At 45.2% G+C, this 23,341-nt stretch overlaps 1 protein-coding gene across 4 annotated transcripts in view; it reads right to left on the bottom strand.

Moving 5' to 3' along the window:
• Positions 1 to 23,341, bottom strand: part of MYO18A (myosin XVIIIA) — a 410,894-nt gene that overhangs the window by 234,340 nt on the left and 153,213 nt on the right. For all 4 annotated transcript variants that reach the window (XM_073565477.1, XM_073565478.1, XM_073565479.1 and 1 more), the window contains 3 exons: positions 3,002 to 3,212; positions 2,143 to 2,285; positions 356 to 456 (listed from right to left, as the gene is read on the bottom strand). In XM_073565477.1, coding sequence (XP_073421578.1) covers positions 356 to 456; positions 2,143 to 2,285; positions 3,002 to 3,212 — 455 coding nt within the window. The remainder of the gene's footprint in view (positions 1 to 355; positions 457 to 2,142; positions 2,286 to 3,001; positions 3,213 to 23,341) is intronic.

The raw sequence follows: 23,341 nt of genomic DNA, 5'->3' as shown, positions 1-23,341 counted from the left end.
TTCTGAGAAGCCATTGATATGTAAAAAAAAATTCCCAAAAGAAAAAATGTAGACAATTTGCAAATTGAATATAAATTACACGATTAAAAAAAAAGTCTAAAACAAATTTTTAGCATATGCCCTGCACAGAAAACTAAGTGATCAACTCAAAGGATCCTGCCTGTATGAGATACAACAGCGCTTAGTTAAGTAGGATGAACTGTGCGGATTATAAAATACCCCATTTCCATTGAAGCTTAGAATTCTTGGGGGACCATCACAGTCGTTAAAAATGCAAGAGTTGTATCTCTTCTGTTCCAGAATGATGGAGATAATGTGCAAAGCTCAAGAGCAAAATTCAGCTTGTTGGACTTACCGAAGCGTGGTGTCCGCCCCAGCCAGGAGGTAGTAGAAGGCATTGAATGTTGCTTCATTTTCCGGACGTCTTGCCACTCTGAGTTTCTCCAAAAGCATAGTCTGAAATATACAAAAATAACAGTGTTGCTTTAATACGTGTAAGCAGGAGCAGCGAGGCAAGACCGCCATGAAGTGAGAAGGGTTTGGCCAATTTCAGGTTTGATTTTTTTAATTACGGGAAAAAAAAAATAATAATTTTGCCCACATTCATACAGTTTTTTGTTTTTTTTTACAAGGAATTTGGCATCAGTGAAATTTTTTTAAAATCTGTTTTCAATAAGCTTTGCATTCATTTGCATAAGGTGGAATTATTCTGCGTGTTTGTCAAAAGGCTTCACATTTCCTGAAATAAAAAAAAAAAAACCTATAGACAAAAATGTGCACCAATTACAGCCTGAAAAATCCATGTAAAAGGTGCGGGGGCGTACCCTTATAGTGTCCAAACCTCCATGCAGTGTAAAGGGAAACAAGCTGCATGATTATTAAAAACACAGGTAAAAAACAACAAAAACAAAAAAAAAAATACCATTGTGGTTGGCCATAAGCATCGCAATAAACATGACAAAAAAATGATCACACAAGTGTTAGTTTTTTGTGTTTAAAATGTACCTTGTCCAAATAGGAGGCTGGACTCCACATAGAGCTACATGCAGCCACCACTTTTTAAGAACAGAAAGTGGGACAAGGTATGTGGCACGCTGTGCGCGGAGGGTCAAAATTTGGCCACACCCCAAGCCACGCCCATTTACAATTTCTTTCTCCCTCGGCAGGAGGAGATGTCAGAGGGGCAGTGGCAGTGAGGGACATTCAGCAGACGCCCGAGACTGCAGGATCTAGACCCAAATCTGGGACTGTCTACTGTAGAGATAAACGGATCGATTCAACTGTTGACTGGACGGGAGACCCGCAAATCTCTTACCATCCAGTATCCCCAGTGCGGATTTGATTAGCCAGGGCTGGCTGTTACTCCTTATCTCTAGTTGGGACCTGACGATTTATTTTTTGTTCACTCATTCACAGTTGTTGCAGCCAGAGCTTTCTCATCCTTTTGTAGTTTCACTCTACGACATCTGGCTTTTTTGTGTCTGTAAGGCTGTGTTCACATGTAGCATAAATACTGGGGGTTTTTTTGTTTTCTGCAGCTATTACTATCAAACTAGGCCTTTTCCCACTTATTTGATGTGTTTTTGGTGCAGGTGTGAAGCTGCGTTTTTAATGTGTTTTTTATAGGACAGGAAAGCTTACCAAATTCACCTATCTATAGAGCTCTTAACTGCGAACATGGAAACGCAAGTTCAAGTCCCAGAGAGACCCAATCACAAAAGAAACGTGCTCACAAAAGGTGGTATCCAACCGTGCTCGACAAATATGATCGAGTCCCCATACCTGCAACCTGCATGTCTCACGGCTGTTTGACAGCCGCAACACATGCAGGTATTGCCTAACAAACAGCCAGGCCTTGCAAGTGTTGTGGCTGTCGAACAACCATGAGACATGCAGGTGCAGGGACTCGATCATATTTTTCATGCACGTCAGCTCATCACTAGTGCTTAGAGATGAGTAGAGTGCCTCACAAAGGGTGTGATCATTGCCACGTTTCTAGTTAGATAGTCTTCACACGATCTCCTTTGTATCCAGTTTGTTATTTGCTGAAGGTTAAATCGCCTATTACACAGGTCCAGGCACATTTTCTATATAAAAGGTTCCTGTGAACTGAAGATCATACTAAAGACTCCTCTCTCTCACCTGTATAGTAGCAGAAGCCACCTGTCCAGCCTGGTCGAAGTCCAGTGAAATGATCTGTGAGAACCGTGTGGCATTTCCATTCAGACTTGAGCCACTATTGCCAAAAGCTTCCAGGATGGTGTATACGGCTTGCCATTTTTCAGCTACAAAAATCGAGACAAAAAATTGAGACAATGATCTTAAACCTACTAATGGATTCATACGGGGATGGATTGTGACAGAAGCAAGTGCCATAAGTAACTGTAGACTAACAGACTACATTTTCCACAGTCTAAGGTGGGAATACCCCTTTAGCATAGAAATCTTGATGCTCCGATGAGTGCTGGCTCCATACACAGTTCCAAATTCTCACCCACATAGCAGGCAGCGTCTGCACCCGTCCGCTATGTACATGCGCTTGTCTGCTCCATAAATCGGGCCAGACTAGTGCATGCTTCCAGTGTGACATAGGCCAACATTGCTCCATGTATTTTCAGTCTGTGTGCACAATGGAAAACATATGGACTGAAAATATTCTTGTGTGAACATACCCCAAGGCTAATATTGAGCTAATGTATTTTCTGTCTATGTGCTATCTGTGAAAAAACGAACATGTCATACAGCACTAGGATCCATGTTATTCAATGGGGCAGTGCAGATCAGCGATTTTTTTCCACCGGCAGAATCTGCTTGTGAAGAACCTCAGCACGCACTTGTTTCTTCCGTATGTCGGGTCAGACTCACTTATTCAAGCTTATGGTTGTACAAAAAAAAAAATCAAAAATGGTTACCATACAATACACCCGTATAGCAGCCATTTTTTTTTTTTTTTTTTTTTGATACATTGCAATTCTTTAACATAAGAAACTGAAGGATATACCTGAAAAAATCTTCCCTGTGCTGCCAGACACTGTAGCCAGGTATTGGATAACATGCTGGCAGCTTGTAGTTTTGCCAGAACCGCTGTTCCCTAGCAGGACGATGGACTGATCCTGCCGAGTCATGAGCATATTCCAGTACGCAGATTGTGCCACTCCATATACATGGGGGGAGGCGTCTTCTCTGCGGCAACCTTTAAACATGTGCATCACCTGCAACAAGACAACACCATAGTCAAGACCTCAGTCCCGGTTCATTCCCATTCATTTTGTGCAAGATATTAGAGCTTAATGTGCATGACCGTTAATGGCGTGAAAAAAAGCCACCGCTACGTGGTGACTGGAGACGATGTCGCCATATTATATTATCAGCTAAGGAATAACTTTAGAGAAATCAAAATGGTTTGTAAAATGAAAATTTGTAACCGGCAGTCACCCGAATACTTGATAATGGGAATTACGGTAAGTCTATACTCAAAATTTTTTTTATATTTTCTGAGTGCAGTAATGCAATTCAAAATTCATGTTTACATGCTATAGCAATACAAAGTGCTACTTTATTTGTTGGATATATATGGAGATAGCTAATCTTAGCAAGCACCTGTTCACACCTAATTTCTGTTTGGAAGTGACAGTCAGTCTTTTGATATTTGTATACATTGGCTCTGACTGAGCACTCCACCCCTCAGCCTCAGGTGTTTTTAATTACAGCAGGATCCTACCTTCCCATATAAATGAAGACTTTAGTCTAAAAGAGGATTCACATTAGGTAGGTTCCCAGCAACAAGAATCGCCTCATCGTGGCTGCCGGGTACACATGATTTAAACAATTTAAGCGCCAAGCATTCTCAATTTTTCATATTTTCTCGTGCAGTAAAGCAATTCAAATTTCATGTTTGCACGCTATGGCGCTACAGAATATTTCGAGAATGGCTGAAAATTTTAAGAAGCCGTAAACTACAAAAAAGGTTTGTGTTTACAAGCACTAACAATAACCATTCATGAAGATGGGAATCTGGCTGAAAAAGTGCCACAAAACAAATCAGTATTTCTTTTAATCGTATCGGAGTGCAGAAATCACAAAACGGTTAAAAAGAAGTAACATGATCATTCTTCACATGGCTCCTGCTCAATAGTTACAGTGAAATATAAAAGTTTGGGCACACCTGGTCAAAACTATTGTTATTGTGAACAGTTAAGCAAGTTGAAGATGAAAATCTCTAAAAGGACTAAAGATAAAGATGACACATTTCCTTTGAATTTTAGGCCAAAAACACACACATTATATGTAAGAAAGATGGGCTAATGCAGAAGTTTGGGCACCCTGCATGGTTGGTACTAAGATACAACAAGAAAACACAGAATGACAGATTTGCAAAAATACTCTGCAATAAAAAATGGCAGTAATCAGCAAGTGCTGGATAACAAATACAGGGTATTTAGTCGATACGTTTCTTTGCGCAAAAAAATGTACACCAAGCTGCTCCACCACGTCAAGGTAACCCCTATCGAAGCAGTCCCTATCTAATGTACTAAAAACCTGAACATGTGAACAGTGTCTGATATGAACAGGATTCAGACAGGCCGCTCCCTAGTATGGGCTTGTGGTCTGAGACAGCTCTTATGTGCACGTCACACAAGAGAGGGGTGGGGTCTCCCAAACCATGCTAAGCAAGGAAAAAAAAAAATGGATTAGTACCTAGTAGCACCCCCTTTTAAAAGTATGACAGCTTGTAAATGCATTTTGTAGCCAGCCAAGAGTCTTACAATTGTTGTTTGAGGGATTTTCATCCATTCTTCCTTGAAAAATCCTTCCACTTCTGTGAGATTCCCGGGTCGTCCTGCATGCACTGCTCTTTTGAGGTCTAGCCACAGATTTTCAATGATCTTCAGATCAGGGGACTGGGAGGGTCATTGTAAAACTTTCAGCTTGCACCTTTTGAGGTCTAGTGTGGATCTTCACGTGTGTTTAGGATCATTGTCCACTTGTAGAAGCCATCTTCTTTTCAACTTCAACTTTTTTACAGCTGGTGTGTTATATTTGCATCAAGAATTTGTTCAAATTTCATTGAATCTATTTTCCCTATACCCGCGAAATGTTCTCCGTGCCATTGGCTGCAACACAACCCCAAAGCATGATTGATCCACCCCATGGTTAATGAGATGTTCTTTTCTTGAAATTTTATGCCCTTTTTTCTCCACACATAACTTTCATCGTTGTGGCCAAAGAGTTCTATTGTAACATCATTAGTCCACAGTACTTGTTGCCAAAATGCATCAGGTTTATTTAGATGTTCTTTTGCATATTTCTGATGCTGAATTTTATGGTGAGAATGCAAGAAAGGTTTTCTTCTGATGAACAATATACCACAACTCCGGAGTCTGCTAAATCTTTCTGAAGGTCTTTTGCCGTCAAGTGGGGGTTCTTATTTAACTCTAGCAATCCCACACGCAGCTTTCATTCAAATTTTGCTTGGTCTTCCAGACCTTATTTTGATCTCCACTGTTGCTGGTTACTGTCATTTCTTAATTACATTTCAAACTCAGGAAAGGTCAACTTGAAAAAGCTTTGCTGTCTTCTTATAGCCTTCTCCTGCTTTGTGGGCCTCCACCATTTTTATTTTCAGAGAACTAGGCAGCTGCTTAGAAAAAACCATGGCCACTGTTTATTGGCACATGGTTGAAAAAGAGGCTGGGTTTTTATAAAGCTGGGAAATTTGCATCACCTTGTCTTTGCTAACGATGATCATGAACAAGCCATAACTCTAATAGGTCAAAGTCATCTGAGCACACAAATCTCCACGTGTGCCCAACCTTTTGCATTGGTCCATTTTCCTTTTGGGAATTTTTAAAATGTAAAATATGAAAATATATATTTTTGTTTACCTAAAATACAAAAGGAAATGTGTCATCTTTACCTTTAAGCCTTTTAGAGATCATTTCATCTTCCACTTGCTTAACTGTTCACAATAACAGTAATTTTGACCAGGGGTGCCCAAACTTTTACATGCCACTGAATGGTTTAAATTATAGGGGGGAAAAAGTCCCAAAAATGGCAAAACCACTATAGAAACAGCAAATGCACTAGTGAGGCTGCTTCAGGAAAAGACTGCGGGTTTTCTCAGGAAGAGACTGCACCTTGGAAAAAAATAGCTGGTTTGTCGGAGTCTTTAAGATGTTATGTGCACATATACCAAGGTTATTACCCACACAACGTTTTTCTGAGAAAATTTTTTTTTTTTTTCTTCTCAACCCTTTTAAAAAACCCTTTACAATAATATAACTTCCAAAAAAAAAAAAAAGAAATGTCCCCATCCCCTCAAAAAAAAAAAAAGATGCAGCCTAAAAGTGCCCACCTTTCACCCCTGCAAAGATGAATATATATATATTTTTATACCTTTTGTATTTTTATATCTGAAAAAGTCTGATTAATGTATAAAATCATTCAAACTTTATGTAAGGAACTGAACATACTACCATAAAAATATCGTTCGCTCCTTATGTAGTTTTTTGGCCCATATTTCAGCACATTATATGTAAAAAAAAAAATACAAGCTATTTCGACAGAGAAATTTAAAAAAAAAAAAAAAAAAAGTTATGGCTCTTTGAACAAGGGGGAGAAAAAGTAAAAATGCTGAAACAAAATGTGTCCTAGGTGGGCTAAGTCCGTATCGATGTTTTTATTTTGTATTTTTGTTTGTGTTAATGGGGTATTCCCATCTCCAAGATCCTATCCTAATATATAGTAGGTATAATAATGATAATAACAAATCCCCCCAATTAGAAATATAGTATAGTTCTTCTGACTTGCTAGGTTTCTTTTCATACGTGCAGGACACTGCAGTAGCTTAGTTATCCATGGTATCGATCACTCATGTAGTGACAGCTAATTGTTAGTGGTCGTAACCGTGGATATCCAAGGTCTTGCAATAGCTGCACATGGGAAAAGAAACGTAGCGAATCAGAAGAACTATACTACATTTCTAATTTAAGGTAGTTGCTAATACCATTATTGCACCTACTACATACTGGGATAGGTTGTTGGATTTGGGAATACCCTTTTAAGTACGGTATTGATAATGGAAGGTTCGTCGTGCGCCATATAATCCGATGCGCCTTATTACGGTCTTACGATGCAAATAGAAGCATTTCTACAATTTATTAAAATGTACAATTTTCAATTACCGTACATTTTTTTTTTCAGAACTACGGGATAATTTATAGAGCTTGTGTCATTTTCACCCAAATTGTGAAAATGGCACATGTCCGATAAAACCAGCGCCATATACGCAGATAAGACGCTGGCGACAAATGTGTGGTTAGATGTGTCCCCGTAGTGTGTGACGACCGTCTCCCTACAGAAAGCTTTTAGTTTATACAAATGGATTTCATAAATGACAGAAGTGGCAGAAGATAAGGGATCGCTTTATCAGGGGACTGCGGCCATCATTAGGAGTGAATGTACCTGCATTGAACAGCTCGGGGAAATCGCTGTTACTATGGAAACCGTGAACACACTTAACAGGGAAAAAAGGGGAAAGAAGTGACGGGAATTGAATGACCCGTCCTGCCCCCGTGTATCTCACTTCAGAGCAAATTTGTAATGAAGACTGTGGAGATTGATGTCTCTGTGCTCAAAAATGAGGGGTCTCTGCTGCTGGAAAGGAAGAGTAATTTAAGAGGAAAATGGCATCCCCTGAGGCCTACTACTGGATTTCATAAAGAGCAAATGGAAATGACAACAGATGCGGCTTCAGATATACCCATCATCAAGTGTACAAAATGTCCGTTCTCTCGAGGCGGCAGTCACCATCCTGCTGGGGAGATAGTTTTGGAATGAGTACCTTAAGAATAGTCACTCTAATAAAGGTTGCTGCGCAGAATAAAGTATAGAGAAAAGAAAAAAATGGCTGAACGGGTTACTTTGCTTTTTATAATTACCTAAATAGGGGGATGGCAGCCATTTCCCAAACTTAGTCAGTTTAATCTTACATCTGTATGCTATAACTTTCCTAAGGGGGCTCTACCAATAGAGTAGGAAGCCATTTTTTGTGATGTTAGCGTAGGAAGCCATTTTGTGACGTTTGCTGTTAATACTCAATCTCTTGTACGGATCACCTTGCAACATTGTTAATAAAACAACAACTTCATGAAAAACAAGTCCTAAATATGTTCTCAGTCAGCTGATCATCTAAATGTGTCAAAAACAAAAATTTGACAAAAAAAAAAAAAAAATCCTTTTACACTACAAGATTATTGTGATGAAATGCTCCCAGGACTTGTCCGTGATAATCTTGCAGTATAAGCAGGCAGTCGATCATTCGATGAAGGAGCATTAACTTTTGCTCGTCGGGTGAAATGATCTTCTGGGCTGCACAAAAGATCATGGTTCTCTGCAGCGCATTGTCCTGTGCTGCCGAAAACAATGGCAGCCCATTCACATAAAGATCTATTACAGATCATTCAATGTGCCATTTCAAGTGCAGTCTGCCTTTGTAGATGGGATATTAAAAAGGAAAAAGATGGAGCGCCCCTAGGGAGGCTTGTTCACGAATATCTTACAGTGTAAACAGGCTGACAATCACCCAAAACACGTTTGTCAGGTGAAATGATCTTCTGCACAAAAGATCATGGTTTTCAGCAGAGCATCGTCCTGTACTGTCGAGAACAACGGCAACCCGTGCGCACAGAATGATCTACTACATATTGTTCAGTGTGCGTCTGAAGTGTAGTCTGCCTGTGCAAACAGACTATTAAACCAATGCCGATTAGCAAATAAGTTGCTGATTGGCGGTCATTTACAACTAACGGCAGGTGCTGTGCAAATCTATGAGCATGGGATAAGGGCATGGACAAAAGTTTTGGCTACCATGCATGCACATGAGTGCCACCTAGGAGAGGTGACAACCCTATAAATCAATGTCCAGAAACAAGCCTAGAAACATGATCAAGGATAAACGTCAAGCCAGAAACTTATCTATAGTCTGTTTCGGGGTTTTTGCCTCTCATCAGTACAGAGAAGAATCTGGCTGGCTGAGTGTGACGACCCCATTTGCAGCAATGTGTGAGAAGAAGAGGCAAGTCTGGAGTCTTACAGGCCATGCTCCATGGAAGACAATTTGGCAATTTCGCTATTAATCATGTACTACCCAGAAGAGGCTGTTACCCTATTAGTCAACATCTGACACTTTAAGAAGCCTTTCAACATGTCCGATTCAACATTGATGAGGGGCAAACAGTCTGTAAAGAGTATCTGGCTTGGCAAATAACCCTGGTCATGCTGCAAGGTTCCGTTAGAGAGAAGTTCTCTGGCTGTGACCTTTTACTATTCTGTCAATCAGACATCACCTTCAATAACCAAATAATTAAGTGAATGATAACCTAAAATGTTACATTCAAGCAAAAGTGTGTAAATTCCTAATAAAAATCAAATGCATGCTGTAATATATCACAACCAAATGGCAACACAGTATTTAGCACAGGCACATGGTGACATATGATTCTGATGCATTTAGTGGGGGGGAAAACAATTATGCCCCAGAGTTTTATGGCATGATGTCCAATGTACTAAAATCACTCACAGTCAATTGCATTCTTCAATTACTTAATAATTATTATTGCATCACTATTCAATAAGTACACTGATGCTTGCTTTAAAAAAAAAAAAAAAAAAAAAACATGGATTTTTGTGATAAACTCACCGTAAAATCCTTTTCTCCGAGACACTCATTGGGGGACACAGATACTGTGGGTGTATGCTTCTGCTGCTAGGGGGCTGACACTAAGTGAAAGAGAGAGGTTAGCTCCTCCTCCGTCGTATACACCCTCGCCCCTATTGCAGGCGGAACTCAGTTTGGTGCAAAAGCAGTAGGAGGACAACAAAATAAGCCTTAATACAGGTACAACATGTTCAGAAAAGAACCACGCTTATATCACATAAATAAATGCATATTAATTAAACAAACAGAGCCAACTGGCTAATAGGATGGGTACTGTGTCCCCCAATGAGCGTCTCGGAGAAAAGGATTTTACGGTGAGTTTATCACAAAAATCCATGTTTCTCCTTCACCTCATTGGGGGACACAGATACTGTGGGACATCCTAAAGCAGTCCCTGGGTGGGAGATTGACTCACCGATCCAAGCTACATGCACCTCTTGTTTAAAGGTGCGCCACCGCTGCTTGGGGAATCCTTCTACCCAAGCTCGCATCCGCCGAGGCCTGATTATGACTATTATAATGTCTGGCAAATGTGTGCAGGCTGGACCAGGTTGCTGCTTTGCAAACCTGCTCTGCCGAAGCCCGATGACGAAGCGCCCAAGAAGCGCCCACTGCCGGAGTAGAGTACGCTCTGATCCCTGCTGAAATCGGCGTGCCTCTAATGCAGTAGGACTCCTGAATAGTCAAACGAATCCATCTGGCTATGGTCGATTTTGAGGCAACGAGTTCTTTCCTGCGCCCTTCGGGGAGCACGAACAGCGTGTCCGTCTGACGAAAAAGTGCCGTCCGCGACACGTACCTCCGGAGGGCTCTTACCAGGTTTAACGTGTGAAGAGCCTTTTCCACACGGTGCACCAGTGCTGGACAAAATTAATGCAAAACAACATCTTCATTAATGTGAAAAGAGGACACGATTTTCGGCAGAAAAGGAGGGGCTGGTCTGAGGACCACCTTATCCCTATGGAAAGGACGGAGCTCGGCAGGATAGGGCCGCCAGCTCTGCAGCTCGCCTGATGGAAGTGATGGCCACTAGGGACACCACTTTCCAGGAAAAAGTACCTCAAAGATATCCTGAAGCGGTTCCAATGGAGCTTTCTGCAGAACACTTATGACCATGTTAAGGTCCCAGGCATCCATAGGCGCCTTATAGGGAGGTACCAAGTGGGAGACTCCCTGAATGAAAAGTCTTCACCTGCAAATTGGTAGCAATTCTGCGCTGGAACAGGACGGATAAGGCCGATATTTGTCTCCTGAGGGAACAAGGGGCAAAGCCCGAGTCTAATGCTCTACCGACTGAGCTATCCGGGCTCTCTCTAAGCCCGACTGAAGAAAAGCCATGTTGGGGATAGAGAATCTCAGCGGAGAAACACCGCGGCCTCGACACCAAGCAAAGAACACCTTCCAGGTGTGGTGGTAAATTCGTGCTGAAGCTGGCTTCCGGGAGCTAATCATTGTAGCGACCATCTCGCTCCCGAACCCTGCCTGGGTTAGAATCCAAGATTCAACGGCCATGCCGTCAAACACCGGGTCCCTGAGTTCGGGTGGCAAATCGGCCCTTGAGACAGTAGATCTGGGCGCTCTGGCAGGCGCCAAGGAACGTTGGCGAGCAGCTGCATTAGATCTGCATCCAGTCTGGGGCCAGCAGAATCGCCGGCACCCCTTCCGTCTTGAACCTTTTGATGCATCTCGGAAGTAGTGGAAGTGGGGGAAATAGATATGGGAGGCGAACTGGTTCCATGGCAGAACCAACGCATCCACCGGGAATGTCTGCGGGTCCCTGGCCTGAGCGACATATGTGGGCACCTTGGAATTCACTCTGGACGCCATCAGGTCCACATCCGGAGCTCCCCACAGTTGACAAATCTGCTGAAAGACTTCAGGATGTAGAGACCACTCTCCGGACACAAGACCCTGCCGGCTGAGAAAGTCCGCCGGCCAAATTTTCCACGCCCTGGGATGTGGACAGCCAAAATCACCGAGTGGTTTGCTTCGGCCCACTGAAGAACGTGCCCCACCTCGCGCATGGTTGCTCTGCTGCGGGTGCCCCCTTGATGATTCATGTAAGCCACTGCAATGGCGTTGTCCGATTGAATCCGGACGGGGCGGCCTGCTAGAAAGTGATGAAACTTCTGCCGAGCCAGCCGAATTGCTCGTATCTCCAATAAGTTGATCGGGAGGCGTGCCTCCTGTGGCGACCCCCGTTCCTGGGTTGTGTGGTGGTGAGACACCGCTCCCCCACTGAGGAGACTGGCGTCGGTTGTCATTACCATCCAATGATCTGGGGGGAAAGGTTTCCCCTGTGCCAGAGAGGAACTGGTTATCCACCGTCCGAGCTACTGTATGACCTGAGAGGGCAGTCGGCACTGCCGCTCGAGCGTGAAAGGATTCTTGTCCCCGGCTGACAAGAGGGCGAAGGTGGAACTGGGCGACATGTATCGCTTCCATTGCTGCCACCATTTTCCCTAGAATCCTCATCTCGGATCGAATGGTATGGGGGACTGGTTGGCGAAGTGTCGGGACTCCCTGCCGAAGAGCTAGCGCCTTTTCCTGAGGGAGGATTACCAACCCTCGGCAAGTGTCGAAGATCATTCCTAGGAAGGAGATCCTCTGAGCTGGCACAAGGGATGACTTCTTTGCATTGACCAACCATCCTAAGCGAGCAAGAGAATCTAGCATGATGTTGACTTTTTTCTCGCATGCCCGTATTGCCGGGCCTTTGACCAAGAGGTTGTCCAGATAAGGCAAGACGACTATGCCTCGAGAATGCAGTTTGGCCATGACAACTGCCATAACCTTTGTGAACACTCTGGGAGCCGTGGCTAGCCCGAAGGGTAGCGCTACGAACTGAAAATGTTGATCGCTGATGGCGAAGCATAGAAACCTCTGATGAGGAGGAAAAATGGGAATATGCAGATATGCATCCTGAATATCTCATGGCCGATGTGACTGAACGGAGAGACTCCATCCGGAAATTTCTGATCCTGATGAATTTGTTCAGAAGCTTCAGGTCCAAAAACAGGCCTGACAGACCCGTCCTTTTTGGGAACCGCAAAAAGGTTGGAATGGAACCCCTGGCACTGGAACAATGACTCCGTTGTACTGGAGCGATTTAATGGCTCCCAATAGATCCCTTGCCTGGGTATCCACCCTGGGAAGCCGGTAAAGAAAAAGTTGTCTTGGAGGATATCTGACAAATTCTCTTTTGTAACCTGAGGCCACCAACTCCTTAACCATGCTTCGTGCACGACACTGAACCAGACGCGGCGAAACCAGAATAGCCGGCCGCCCACCTTGCTGGTGTCGTCTGGCAAGCGCCTTGAGTCATTTGGCTGATGATCTTTGAGATCTGGATCCCCTCGATCTGGCTGTTGAGTTCGCATTCTCCCCAATGGGTTGGTTCTTTTGAGACCTGCCGCCCCTATCTTGGTTGGGCTGGCCTGAAGCGGCAGAATTGGCCGCTGTGGTCCACCCAGGGTTGTGAAAGGCTGAAAAACGAGCCTAAAAAGGGTGGCGAAAAGCCAAATTACTTACCGGTAATGCTCTTTCAATGAGTCCACGACAGCACCCACTGGAGGTATCGGATCCGCCCCACTTGGAACAGGAAACCCCACAGGAAGATAAAAAGGGGCAGTCCGCCTTTCCTCCTCAGTTTTGTGTTTCAGAGTACCAGGAGGACCGCCAAAGGTTAGGCAGTCTTTGCTTTTCTAAATTTTACTTATTCATCCTTAGCAGATACACTTTATTATTGATATCTTAGCAGCGAGGGAAGTGAGCGGGTGCTGTCGTGGACTCATTAAAAGAGCATTACCGGTAAGTAATCCGGCTTTTTACCCTTCGCCACGACAGCACCCACTGGAGAGATTCCAGAGACCATCACCTGGGTGGGACCACCGTGCCAAGGACAGTCCTGCCAAAGCTTACGTCAGAAGTTGATGAAAGGTCAAGTCTATAGTGATTATAGAAGGTAGAAGGGGTTGACCAAATTGCTGCCTTACATATGGCTTCAATTGGAATGTCTCCCCTCTCGGCCCAGGAGGTTGCCACTGCTCTGGTGGAATGTGCTCTGATGTTCTCCAGAGGCTCTTCATTTTTCGCGGAGTAGGCTAAGCGAATGGCATCCCTGATCCATCGGGAAATGGTGCTCTTCGTGACTCCGTACCCTTTTTACAGCCCTGAAAAGATATGAACAGAGCCCTACACTGCCTCCAGCTCGTGGACCTCTCAATATATTTTAGGACAGTTCTTCTAACGTCCAAGGTGTGGAATTTCTGCTCCTCCGGAGTGGAGGGGTCTCCAAAGAAGTTCGGGAGAAGTATCTCTTGAGATCTATGGAACCTTGTTGATACCTTAGGCAGGTATGAGGGGTCTGGTTTTAATATTAACTTATCCTGGGATATCTGAAAAAAAGGGTGGGTCTATGGATAGGGTTGGATATCACTCACCTCTCCTAGGCGATGTTAGTGCCACTAAGAGGGCCGTTTTGAGTGGCAAGCCTTTCAGGGATATCGTGTCTATCGGCTCGAAGGGTTCTTCCATAAGAGCGTCTAAGACCAGATTTAAGTCCCATGCCGGGATTGCAGGTATGTGAACCAGAGTTATCCATTCGCAAGCTGTAATGAATCGTGATATCCACTTATTCCCTGCTATATTATGGCCGTACAGTGCGCCTAATGCGGACACTTGGACTTTCAGCGTGTTTACTGCCAGGCCCAAGTCCTTCCCTTTCTGTAAAAATTCCAAGATAGGAACTATCGGAACTTCTGTGGTATGAGGCTCTGTATGAAACTGCAGGAATTTTTTCCATATCCTTGTATAAATTTGGGTAATGGACTGCTTCCTGCTCTGTAGGAGCGTAGCAATTAGTGTTTCAGAAAACCCCCTCGATCTTAGTAGTTGCCTTTCAAATTCCACGCAGTCAAGTGTAAGCTGTCCACTTGGGGGTGGAAAAAAGGGCTTTGGGAGAGTAGGTTGGGAATCGAAGGGAGGACCCAAGGATCTGTCACCGACATAATTCGTAGCCATGAGAAGCACGGTCTCTTGGGCCAGAATGGTGCTATCAAAATTACTCTCGCCTTGTCCTCTCTGATCGTCCGAATGATCTGTGGTAGGAGAATTATCGGAGGGAAGGCATATGCCAGGTTGAACTTCCATGAGGCCTGGAGGGTGTCCAGTATGTCTGGATGATCTGACGGGGACAGGGAAGCAAACGCTTTTATTTGTCTGTTCTTTTTCGTGGCAAAGAGGTCCACCTGAGGTTGCCCCCATAGAGCTACTATGTCCTTGAAGATTCGGCGATTGAGGCACCACTCCCCTTGCTGACGTGTGTGTCGGCTTAAGAAGTCTGCCTTCTGGTTGTTCTCTCTCCATGATATGGAGGGCCGAGAGGGACAACAAATAACTTTTGGATAAGTTTAAGATACTTGCCGCAAAAGACATCAGAGTCTCTGATCGAGTACCTCCCTGTCTTCATGAAAGCCACTGTAGTGGTGTTGTCCGAGAAGATCCTGACATGCCTCCGTTGGAGCTGTGGAAGAAAATGGTGTAGAGCATAATATACCGCCGTCAGTTCTTTTAGATTAGACGACTAGCCTAGTTCATCTCCAATCCACCATCCTTGACAAAAGCTATTGCCCATATGGGCTCCCCAGCCGTGGGGGCTAGCATCGGTGGTTAGGGTACAAGATGGTACTATGACCCATGGGACTCCAGTGGACAGATGGTTATCATCTAGCCACCATTCTAGAGAAGCCAAGACCTCCTGTGACAAGGTTATCTTGCTCTCGAGGTGACCACTATGTCACCTGTCCTCTTGGAGGATCTGATGCTGCGGTGTGCAGACGTGATCATGGGCTCACCGGACTGCCGGGGCACAGGAAATGAGTGACCCCAATAGCGACATTGCCCCTCTCAGACATACGTGGTCTACTTATGGCTGCCTCCACCTTCTCTTTTGTGAGTGTAATTTTTACCTGAGGGAGTAGACATCTCTGGGTTGTGAAGTCTAACTGGAACCCTAAGAACATCTGAAGGGAATGCGGAACGAGTCAGGACTTCTGGAAGTTGATGATCCAGCCTAGATCCTGCAAAGATGAGACCGCGTCAGCCACACGTCTGGTACACTGGGTTACCGAGTTCCCGATAATTAAGAAGTCATCCAGATAATGCACGATTAGAGTGTCTTTCTGACGAAGATAGGTCATCACCTCTGCCATCACTTTGGTGAAGATTCTTGGCGCCGTAGAGAGGCCGAAAGGCATAGCCGTATACTGAAAATGACGGATCTTGACTTCGAATACCACCGCGACCCTTAGGTACCTTTGGTATCTATCATGAATAGGAAGATGATAGTAAGCATCCTTCAAGTCAATCCCCGCCATTACACAGTTTGGAAAGAGAAGTTTTATGGTGGATCTGATTGATTCCATCTTAAACTTATAATTTTTTATAAACGTATTAAGCTTCCTCAAATTTATAATTGTCCTAAACGTATCATCTGGTTTGGAAATTAAAAATAAAGGAGAGCAGAACCCTCTACCCTCTTGTCCCTCTGGGACTTCTGCTAAAACCCCCTTGGATAGTAGGCTCTGAATTTCTACTTGAGGGCCTTTTGTTGTACTATTGAGTTAAGGTGGGTTATGATAAAGAAATCATAAGGGATTTGAAGGAATTCTATTTTCATTCCGTCTTTAATTAAACTTAGGATCCATGGACTCGAAGTTATTTGTTCCCATTTTGAAGAAAAAAATTTTACTCTACCCCCTACTGGGAGGACTGATTTTTTTGTATTTATTTTCCTTTCTGAATGTTGAACCTCTAAACATGCTACCTTATTGCTTTTCTTCCTTTGTGGGCCATATATTTGATCTATCCACTTGTCTCCTTCCAAACGGTCGCCTTTTAAAGGTTCTCCTGTAGAAAGGGATAGAAGAATCAGGGAAGGCCTTCTTCCTTTCTTTCGCTTTGGCAAGTATGTCATCTAGGGCTTTCCCAAAGAGAAACTCACCCTCGGACGGGGTTGCGCAAATCTTAGATTTTCACTGCGCGTCCCCCTTCCAGCTCTTCATCCATAGTGCCCGCCTGGCGTTGTTTACAAGACCAGCTGATGTCGCTGCCAGCCGCAGAGTGTCTGCTGATGCATCGGCCATGAAGGCTGCCGCCCCTCTAATTAATGGAATAGCGGCCCATAGTTTTTCCCTAGACACCTTCTGCTCGATTTGTTGATCCAATTGGTCCAACCACATGAGCATAGACCTGGCGGTGCATGTGCTGACTACTGCTGGCTTAAAAATGCCTGTGGTGGACTCCCAAGACCTTTTTAATGATGACTCCGCTTTACGGTCTAGCGGGTCTGCCAATAAGCCTGCAACCTCTTCTGGAATAGTAGACTGCTTCGAGGTAGAGGCTACAACGGCATCAACCTTTGGAACTTTGATCCATTTTAATAGCTCGTCATCGCTAAATGGATACTTTCTCTTTGAGGCCGATGGGAGAAAACTTCTTTGATCGTGTTTTTCCCACTCTCTCTTTATTAGGGCCTTAACTGCCGGTATTACTGGAAACGCTCTTTTCTTTTCCGCCAACCCCGCAAACATTATTTCTTGTGCGGTTTGGGCGCCCCTTGTCTCCTCACACCCCATAGTGTTCCGCACGGATTTGACTAGGTTATCCTCACTATCCAGGGGAAAACAAGATCGTCCCTCAATGTCTGATGATGATGATGACGATGATGCGAGTGAAGAATCAGAGATTATCCCCTGTTCTTCCTCTGACTCGGAGTGTCACCTGTTTTTTGCTCCTAGTCCCTGAGGGAGTACTGGCACGGGTGATAGCCTGTATTTCCTCCCTAATTATGGCCCGAATGTCCTTTGAAGACACTGCCGACCCTTGTCTAGTCTCTATGGTGCATTGCTTACAGAGCTTTTTGGGGTAGGAGTCAGGGAGAGGCTCAGCGCATAAAGCGCATTCTTTATGTTTGGATTTCTCTTTTTTCTTCGCCTGGAAGAGGGGAGACATGGCGAAAGGAGGGGGGGGGGGGGGGGGGGGAGAGGTCAGCTTAATAGGCAAAGTATATATATTGCACACTCACCCAGTGAAGCTTTTTATTACCGGATCAGATGGCTGAGATCCTGTCCTAGGTCTTGACTCTCCCGCCTCGCTCCTGTGGGCGGTGTCTGTCCTGGTGGCGCGGTCCCTGGAGGAGCTGCCCCCCGCAGAGTCGCCTGCTGGAGCGTGTACTTCCGCTGGGGATGACATGGCTTCCTGCCGCTAAGCTGCGGTGCTTGTTTAAATAGATCCTTTTTTTTTTTTTTTTTTTTTCCCTTCTCTTCTTCGCGCCACTGGCGCACTTACCCGCAGTGGTGGCTCCTGCGTGCTTGGTGCCACCTGGCGCGCCCCTAGGTGAGAACGGGCGGCCATTCCCGGACCCGGTCATCACCTCTAGCCATCAGATGAGGGGGGAGCAGTCTAACGGAGTCTCCCCCGACGCCGCTTCCAGACCGCAGCCCCTGCCGTTCTCATGGACACCGCGCAGGCGGCGTGCATATGGCCCAGGTATGTCTTCCTGAAGGATCAATCCTGAGGTTCTCTGGGAACAAGAAACCAAAACTGAGGAGGAAAGGCGGACCGCCCCTTTTTATCTTCCTGTAGGGTTTCCTGTTCCAAGTGGGGCGGATCCGATACCTCCAGTGGGTGCTGTCGTGGCGAAGGGTAAAAAGGCGGTTTGACCTTTTGTTGAGGGAGAAAACCGCTCTTTCCTCCTGTGGAATCGGAGATAAGTTTATCAAAACTTCAAGATTCCATGGCCATGCCATGTCCTTAACAATAGAGCTCTTCTGATAGCAATTTCGTTAGCGGCAGCAAGTGCCAAGCAATTGGCCATATCCAAAGACGCCTTGACTACATAATCTCCGGCCATCGCGATCTGACTCGCGATTTCCGATCTTTCTGCAGGTAGCTCTTGCTCCTGCGCGACCCTGTTTAATGATTCTGACTGTGAGATCAAGGCCTTGGCTACCCCAGTTGCTGCGAACGAGGGAGAGAGCACTGATCCTGACGCCTCATATACAGAGCACACTAAGCTCTCTATGAGGCGATCCGTGGGATCCTTAATAGAGGAAACGCTAGGCCCGGATAACAGGGTTATAGCGGCTAGGCGCGACACCGGTGGATCCACCGTCGGAGATTCCGTCCATTTTTTACGGAGGTCCGGAGAAAATGGATACCTTGCTTCGAGTGCCTTTTGACCCAAGAACGCCTGTCTGGTCGTTCCCTGTGTTGCTGCACTATGTTCTCAAACTCAGGGTGAGAGGAAAAAAAAAAAAAAATTATGTGCGTCCGCTTCACTCGCTTAAACGCCGCCTTATGCCCCGTAGCCGCTGCGGGATCATCCTCACTCCCCAAGGTCTGATTGACGGCTTTTTTGAAGCTGTCCACTGTTTCACGTGACACTGGAGTATCCAGGTCAAGGGGCTCGACTGAGTCGAATTCTGAGGTCTGCTCGCGATCAACCACTGGTGACGGGGAGCGAGAAGCAGAACTTACGGATGCCAAGGCACCGGATGGTCTGGACGACACCGCGTGGATTCGTTTCCTTCGGGTCTGCCTGGAGTGACAGCGGCCACTGCAGGCGAAAGGCTCTTGTGAGGTGGAGGTTCCCTCTAAGGCCGGCGAGCCACTGTCCCTGCCCCTATCTGGGGCCTGAAGGGACTCAATTGCATGAGCTGTGACAGTGATAGGGCCCACTCTGGGGGGCTTGGCACATTGGTCGCGGTCGCCGGGGAGGACGGACACTGAGGTTCTGTTAGTCGTCGGGTTCCGGGCGCGTTTGGAGTCGCAGGCTTTGCATAATCGCTTGCTCTGCGCCCGCGGACATGCAGCCCGACCAGAGATGCATGCTGCATCTTCGGACAGGCTGTATCTGTCCGCTGCTGGGGTTGGGGGGAAGGAGGTAGCGCCTCGCTTTCCCTCTGTCTCCCGGGCAGCACTTACCCCAGTCCTGTGACCCCCCCACCGTTCCTGGACGCCTCCGCACAAAAAAATCGCGCGCCACCAGCTGTGGGGCGGACCGCCAACATATGTACCAGTCCAGGGGCGGTACTTCCGGTCGTGGCCTAGCTTCGGCCTCAATTTATCCCCTGCCCGCGACGTCGGGGGGGACGGGGGGGCGTGAACTCCACGGAGCCACAAAAAATGACGCTACTTACTGGCGCGGACTTCTCCGCACCGCTCTGCAGCCACGCTCAGCCAGACATGGCCATTGGCATCTGACAGCTAAGGGCTCCGGATCTTCGCCGCAGGAGCCCTCCCAGGCACTCTCCTCACTGACGATCCTCTTCAGCTTCCCAGCTCAGGTATTTGAGGGGGCCTTTACAAAATACGACGGTGCAGGCACCCTAGCTCCATCTAACCACTTCAGGGGGTGAGGAGAGGGACCGCCCGTCGCCTTGCAGCACCACAGTCTAAGCATTGGTGGAGCAGTGGGGGCCGCACAGACTAGTCTTGTGCCTCTGTACAGCCCATGGTTTCAATACCTAGGGGTGGTCAGGGCTAAGTCCGGCATTGTGTCCCACGTCGCGGGAGAGGATACGTGAAGGCACACTCGCACGTGGCCATCCGTTGATGGTTTGGGGAAATCGGACCCTTTCAATAGGATCCGTTGCCCCTGTCTCATCTTCATAGACGGTAAAAATAAAATTTAAAAAAAAAAAAAAAAAAAGGTCTGGGGAAAACGGCCCAGATATGTCCCACGGTGCGGGAGAGGATACGCGGAGACGATACTCAACACGTGCTCACCCGATGATGGTTTGGGGAGATCGGACCCTTTCAAATAGGGTCTGTCGCCCCGGTCTCATCTTCATGGAAAAAAACAAAAAGTCTGGAGCAAAACCAGACATGTGTGCCTCCATGGACACTAAGCAAAAAACTGAGTTCCGCCCGCAATAGGGGCGAGGGTGTATACGACGGAGGAGGAGCTAACCTCTCTTTTTCACTTAGTGTCAGCCTCCTAGCGGCAGAAGCATACACCCACAGTATCTGTGTCCCCCAATGAGGCGAAGGAGAAAAAATAAAATAAAAAACATAAGATCCCATTATAATGAATCCTGCAGAACTGGGCCGACTTCTCAGTTGGCTACAGGTTCTACGCTAGGGACGGGCTGCACCTCAATGGGGAGGGTGCAGCTGTGCTGGGGGAGAAAATGGCTAGAAGGTTGGAGGAGTGTTTAAACTAGGGACGGGGGGGAGGGTATTCCTTTTATAGGAGGGGAAGACAGTGCAGATAGAGACCTGGGCACAAATAATGACATTGGGGGTGGCATGGGGGGTGGGGTTAGAACAGTTAATAATTTAAGAAAGAATAGAGGTACAGAGAGATACATAAAGTGCATGTATACTAATGCCAGAAGTCTCGCCAACAAAATGGAGGAACTGGAGTTAATGTTGTTGGAACATAATTATGACATGGTGGGGATATCTGAGACATGGCTGGATGAGAGCCATGACTGGGCTGTTAATTTACAGGACTATAGTCTGTTCAGAAATGACCGTACAAATAAGCGAGGGGGAGGCGTGTGTTTATATGTAAAATCATCCTTAAAACCCATCCTTCGTGATAATATATATGAATCTAATGAAAATGTAGAGTCCCTGTGGGTAGAGATAAGGGGAGGGGGGAAAAATAATAAATTACTGATAGGGGTTTGTTATAAATCTCCAAAAAATAATGGAAGCTACAGAGAATATCCTCATAAAGCAAATAGATGAAGCAGCGACTCAAGGAGAAGTCATTATTATGGGGGACTTCAACTACCCTGAAATACATTGGGGAACCGAAACCTGCAGTTCCAGCAAAGGTAATAGGTTTCTGACAACGATGAGAGACAATTACCTTTCACAACTGGTTCAGGACCCAACAAGAGGGGGGGCACTGCTAGACCTAATATTAACCAACAGGCCAGACCGCATATCAAATGTAAGGGTTGAGGGTCACTTGGGTAATAGTGATCACAAATTAATAAGTTTTCATGTATCCTTTAATAAGATGTGTAGTAGAGGGGTTACAAGGACACTAAACTTCAGGAAGGCAAATTTCCAACGGATGAGAGATGATCTTGGTGTAATTAACTGGGACGATATCCTGAGACATAAAAATACACAAAGAAAATGGGAGACGTTTATTAGCATCCTGAATAGGACCTGTGCACAATATATACCGTATGGGAATAAACATGCGAGAAATAGGAGGAAACCACTATGGCTAAATAGAGCTGTAAGGGGCACAATAAGAGATAAAAATAAAGCATTTAGAGAATTAAAGCAAGTAGGTAGTGATGAGGCATTAAATAAATACAGAAGATTAAATAAATTCTGTAAAAAGCAAATCAAGACAGCAAAGATTGAGACAGAGAGACTCATTGCTAGAGAAAGTAAAAATAATCCCAAAATATTCTTTAACTACATAAATAGTAAGAAACTAAAAAATGATAGTGTTGGTCCCCTTAAAAATAGTCTGGGTGAAATGGTGGATGAGGATGAGGAAAAAGCCAATATGCTAAATGACTTTTTTTCAACAGTATTTACACAAGAAAATCCCATGACAGATAACATGATCAGGGATAAAAATTCTCCATTAAATGTCACCTGCTTAACCCAGCAGGAAGTACGGCGGCATCTACAAATCACTAAAATTGACAAATCCCCGGGCCCGGATGGGATACACCCACGAGTACTGCAGGAATTAAGCACAGTCATAGATAGACCATTATTTTTAATCTTTAAAGATTCCATAATAACAGGGTCTGTACCACAGGACTGGCGTATAGCAAATGTGGTGCCAATATTCAAAAAGGGGACAAAAACTGAACTTGGAAATTATAGGCCAGTAAGTTTAACCTCAACTGTGGGTAAAATCCTGGAGGGTTTTCTAAGAGATACTATACTGGAGTATCTGGAGAAGAATAACCTTATGACCCAATATCAACATGGGTTTACAAGAGACCGTTCCTGTCAGACTAATCTGATAAGCTTTTATGAAGAGGTAAGTTCCGGACTGGACCAAGGGAATGCAGTGGATGTGGTGTACATGGACTTTTCAAAAGCTTTTGATACGGTGCCACACAAAAGGTTGATACATAAAATGAGAACAATGGGGATAGGGGAAAATATGTGTAGGTGGGTTAAGAGCTGGCTCAGGGATAGGAAACAAAGGGTGGTTATTAATGGAGCACACTCGGACTGGGTCACGGTTAGAAGTGGGGTACCACAGGGGTCAGTTTTGGGCCCGCTTCTTTTTAACATTTATTAATGACCTTGTAGGGGGCATAGAGAGTAGAATTTCAATATTTGCAGATGACACTAAACTCTGCAGGGTAATTAATACAGAGGAGGACAATTTTATATTACAGGAGGATTTATGTAAACTAGAAGCTTGGGCTGATAAATGGCAAATGAGCTTTAATGGGGATAAATGTAAGGTCATGCACTTGGGTAGAACGAACAAGTTGTATAATTATGTGCTTAATTGTAAAACACTGGGCAAAACAGTCACTGAAAAAGACCTGGGTGTATGGGTGGACGACAAACTCACATTTAGTGGCCAGAGTCAAGTAGCTGCTGCAAAGGCAAATA

Source organism: Dendrobates tinctorius, unplaced genomic scaffold (genome assembly GCF_039654945.1).
Source record: "Dendrobates tinctorius isolate UK_male_01 unplaced genomic scaffold, ASM3965494v1 ptg000016l, whole genome shotgun sequence".
NCBI lineage: Eukaryota > Metazoa > Chordata > Amphibia > Anura > Dendrobatidae > Dendrobates > Dendrobates tinctorius.
This window is presented reverse-complemented; position numbering and strand designations above follow the sequence as displayed.